Genomic DNA, 3,128 nt, shown 5'->3' on the forward strand with positions numbered 1-3,128 from the left:
CAATTTTAGGGGTCTACATGGACCTATTCGGTCGGAGGCCGATTCGACATCCCATAGAGAAATAGTCCGAGGAAAAGGGGAAAAATCCCGCCTTCATTCGCCAAAGGTCTCCCATATAAAGAACGGTTAAGGGGATCCCTATACTCTCGGGGCCTATGAGGCCCAAGTACAAGAAAGTATAAAACCTAAAACCCTAGCGTTAAGACGGAAGATTACACTTTTGAATGCTCTGGCTCTAAGGCTTTAACCTAGGAAGAAACCCTAGTCCACCCTTTTGCCGTAACATTTTGGCGCCCACCGTGGGGCTATGGTGAAACTTTTCCTACGCCCCAAGTAATACGGAAGAACCTGCACTTTACTATGGCGAGAGGCGGCACATCGAACAATGACTCGTAACATCCTACCATGGAGGAGATGATGGCATTGATTAATGGCTTGAGGGAGGAGAATGCACGATCCAGGGAGAGAGAGGAGGCCATTCAACGAGAAAATGAGGAGATCAGGAGGCGAGCAGATGAAATGCAGGCCATGATAACGGCCAGCACCAGGACAGTGGAAGAAGATGTCATGATGGAAGTCTCTAGGGACTTCCGACCATTCTCGGAAGCTATAGAGGCCGAGATTATCCCGAGGGATCATCGGGTTCCCCAAGTTGAACCTTTTGACAGAACTCAGGATCCCGGTCAGCATTTGACGGATTTCCGAGCTCAAATGCTGATTTGTGGAGGGAGCATGGAAATCCGCTACAAGCTATTCATGGGTACGCTAAAAAAGGAAGCACTTGATTGGTTTAGTGGTCTCCCTGACCGATCAATCACCGACTTCGATGTCTTCAGTCGGCTCTTCATGGCACAATTTGCAGCTAACAAGAAGAAATCGCTAATCACGTCAGACTTGTTCGATCTCAAACAGCAACGAGAGGAGTCGTTGAAGGACTTTCTACAAAGGTTCAATGAGGTCGCCTTGAGGATAACATCCTTGGATGAAAGGATGGCAGTCATCGCATTCCAGAAGGGTCTGAGATTGGGAGCTTTCGACATTTTGCTGGAGAGAGCAAATTGTCAAACGATGTTTGAGGTGAGAGCTTTCGCCCTAAGTCACATCAAGATGGGGGAAGGACAAATCAATAAGCGGGCGGCTAAAAGCCGAGAAGCAGGGGGCAGAAACAAGGAGGACAACAAGCATCTCTGGGTACGCTCGGATTAGAACAAGCGTCGTGATCACTATAATGCGAAGGAGGGGAATCGCAGGCAGACGGACTATGGTGGTCGGGCGAGAGGCGAGTGGGCACGAAACAACGAACAGGAGAAGTTCACCCCACTCAATGTCCCTAGGAGACAGATACTCCATGACGTCAACAACGCGTCATTGTTTGAGTTCCCGGCAGCGATTGATCGACAGTTGGGTCCTTTCAAAACCGACTGGTGTGAGTTTCACAGGACCCATGGGCACACTACAGAGAATTGTTTCGTCCTCAGTAGGCAAATTGAGTGCCTCATCAAGGAGGGTCGGTTGAAGAAGTTTGTAGCAAGAAAGCATGATGAAGGCTCGTTTGACAGACGACGTAGACATGAAGGGGAGGATACGAAAGGAGGAAGACACAAAGGGAGGTCTCCTCCTAGAGATGTTCCGAAAAAAAGCTCGGAGACTCATCAACAGGCCGTCCATGGAGATTTCAACACCATAGCCGGGGGATTTGCTAGAGGAGGCCCGACGTCAACAGCACGAAAGAGATACTCCCGCTCATTGTTATTAGTCTCGGAGTGGGCGAGACCAACTCGGCCAGCCATCACGTTCTCGGACGCCGACTTCGAAGGGGTGTCTCCCCATGAGGACGACCCCATAGTCGTTTTCGCGATCGTCATGGGCTATAATGTGAAGCGAGTGTTGGTAGATCAGGGCAGCTCGACGGACATCATGTTTTGGGAGGCATTCGTCGGGATGAAAATTCTGACTGATCGCCTTATGCCATACGCAAGTACGTTGGTTGGTTTTGCAGGTGATCAGGTGACGGCTAGGGGGTACGTCGACTTAGAGACTACTTTTGGGCAAGGCGACCATATGAAGACGGTCACTATCCGATATCTGGTGGTAAACGCCCAATCATCCTATAGCATTTTGGTCGGACGACCCACACTGAATAAGTTGGGCGCCATCGTTTCCACACCCCACTTAAAGTTGAAGTATCCTTTGCCCAATGGAAAGGTAGGAGTCCTCTGTGTAGATCAAGAAGTTGTAAGGAAATCTTATGAGGACAGCTTAAGGGCGAGATGACACCTGTATGTGACACAGGTTGATCGGGGAGTCCAATCCATCGAGTTAGATCCAAGGATGACTCACTTCGATTCCCGACCAGCTCCGGCAGAGGACGTGAAGGAGGTTAGCCTGGCTGAAGGAAAAATAGTCAAGATCGGCGTGTCTTTAGCCAAAGAAGACGAAGAAGGATTGGTGACCGTGCTAAAAAACAATATACCGGCCTTTGCATGGAGCGCTGGTGACATGCCAGGTATTGATCCGAATTTCCTATGTCACCACCTCATGGTTGATCCTAGGGCGAAGCCTGTGATTCAAAAAAGGCAAAAATTCGGAGAGGACAAAAGGAGAGCCATAGCCGAGGAGACGAAGAAATTAATGGAAGTCGGCCACATTCGGGAAATCCAATACCCGACATGGCTAGCAAACGTGGTAATGGTACGAAAAAGCAACGGAAACTGGAGGATGTGCACAGATTTCACGGACTTGAATAAAGCTTGTCCAAAAGACTCGTATCCGCTGCCCAACATAGATTGCTTAGTCGACAATGCCTCGGGATATGAGTTGCTAAGCTTCATGGATGCATACTTGGGTTACAACCAGATTAGGATGCATCCCGCAGATGAGGACAAAACGGTGTTCATAGACCAGCTGGATCGAGCTCTCATGCTGATCGGAGGAATGCCAATCTCTCTTTCTTTTCTGAGAAAGCACTCTTTTTCTCTTTTTTGCAAAGTCGTCTTATGATTCCGAATTCCCTTCTTGAAGGTTGCGTCATCAGAGAAGGTCCTTGTTCTGTTCTGGCAGTCAGAGTGATGGCTCCTCATCCTCGACAGAGCAATGTTAGGTTTCTGAGACGATCAAGCCACCTACTG

The 3,128-nt window shown here is 49.0% G+C and overlaps 1 protein-coding gene across 1 annotated transcript; it reads left to right on the top strand.

Annotated features, from left to right (window-relative positions):
- The first annotated feature begins 405 nt into the window (after window positions 1-405).
- On the top strand, window positions 406-3,000 carry LOC145958546 (uncharacterized). Its single transcript, XM_083076049.1, has 3 exons — window positions 406-1,191; window positions 1,237-2,205; window positions 2,293-3,000. The coding sequence occupies exons 1-3, from the start codon at window positions 406-408 to the stop codon at window positions 2,998-3,000; spliced, it is 2,463 nt and encodes an 820-aa protein (XP_082932175.1).
- The last annotated feature ends 128 nt before the right edge of the window (window positions 3,001-3,128 follow it).

Source organism: Cajanus cajan, chromosome 6 (genome assembly GCF_000230855.2).
Source record: "Cajanus cajan strain Asha chromosome 6, NIPB_CcT2T_4, whole genome shotgun sequence".
Lineage (NCBI taxonomy): Eukaryota > Viridiplantae > Streptophyta > Magnoliopsida > Fabales > Fabaceae > Cajanus > Cajanus cajan.

What these genes read in the sequence shown, in the direction of transcription:
- LOC145958546 (XM_083076049.1), top strand. Translation starts at nt 406, where the DNA reads ATGGAGGAGATGATGGCATTGATTAATGGCTTGAGGGAGGAGAATGCA. An exon ending in AGGACAACAAGCATCTCTGG is followed by an intron (nt 1,192 to 1,236) that starts GTACGCTCGGAT and finishes TATAATGCGAAG; the next exon opens with GAGGGGAATCGCAGGCAGAC. An exon ending in ATCCTTTGCCCAATGGAAAG is followed by an intron (nt 2,206 to 2,292) that starts GTAGGAGTCCTC and finishes TATGTGACACAG; the next exon opens with GTTGATCGGGGAGTCCAATC.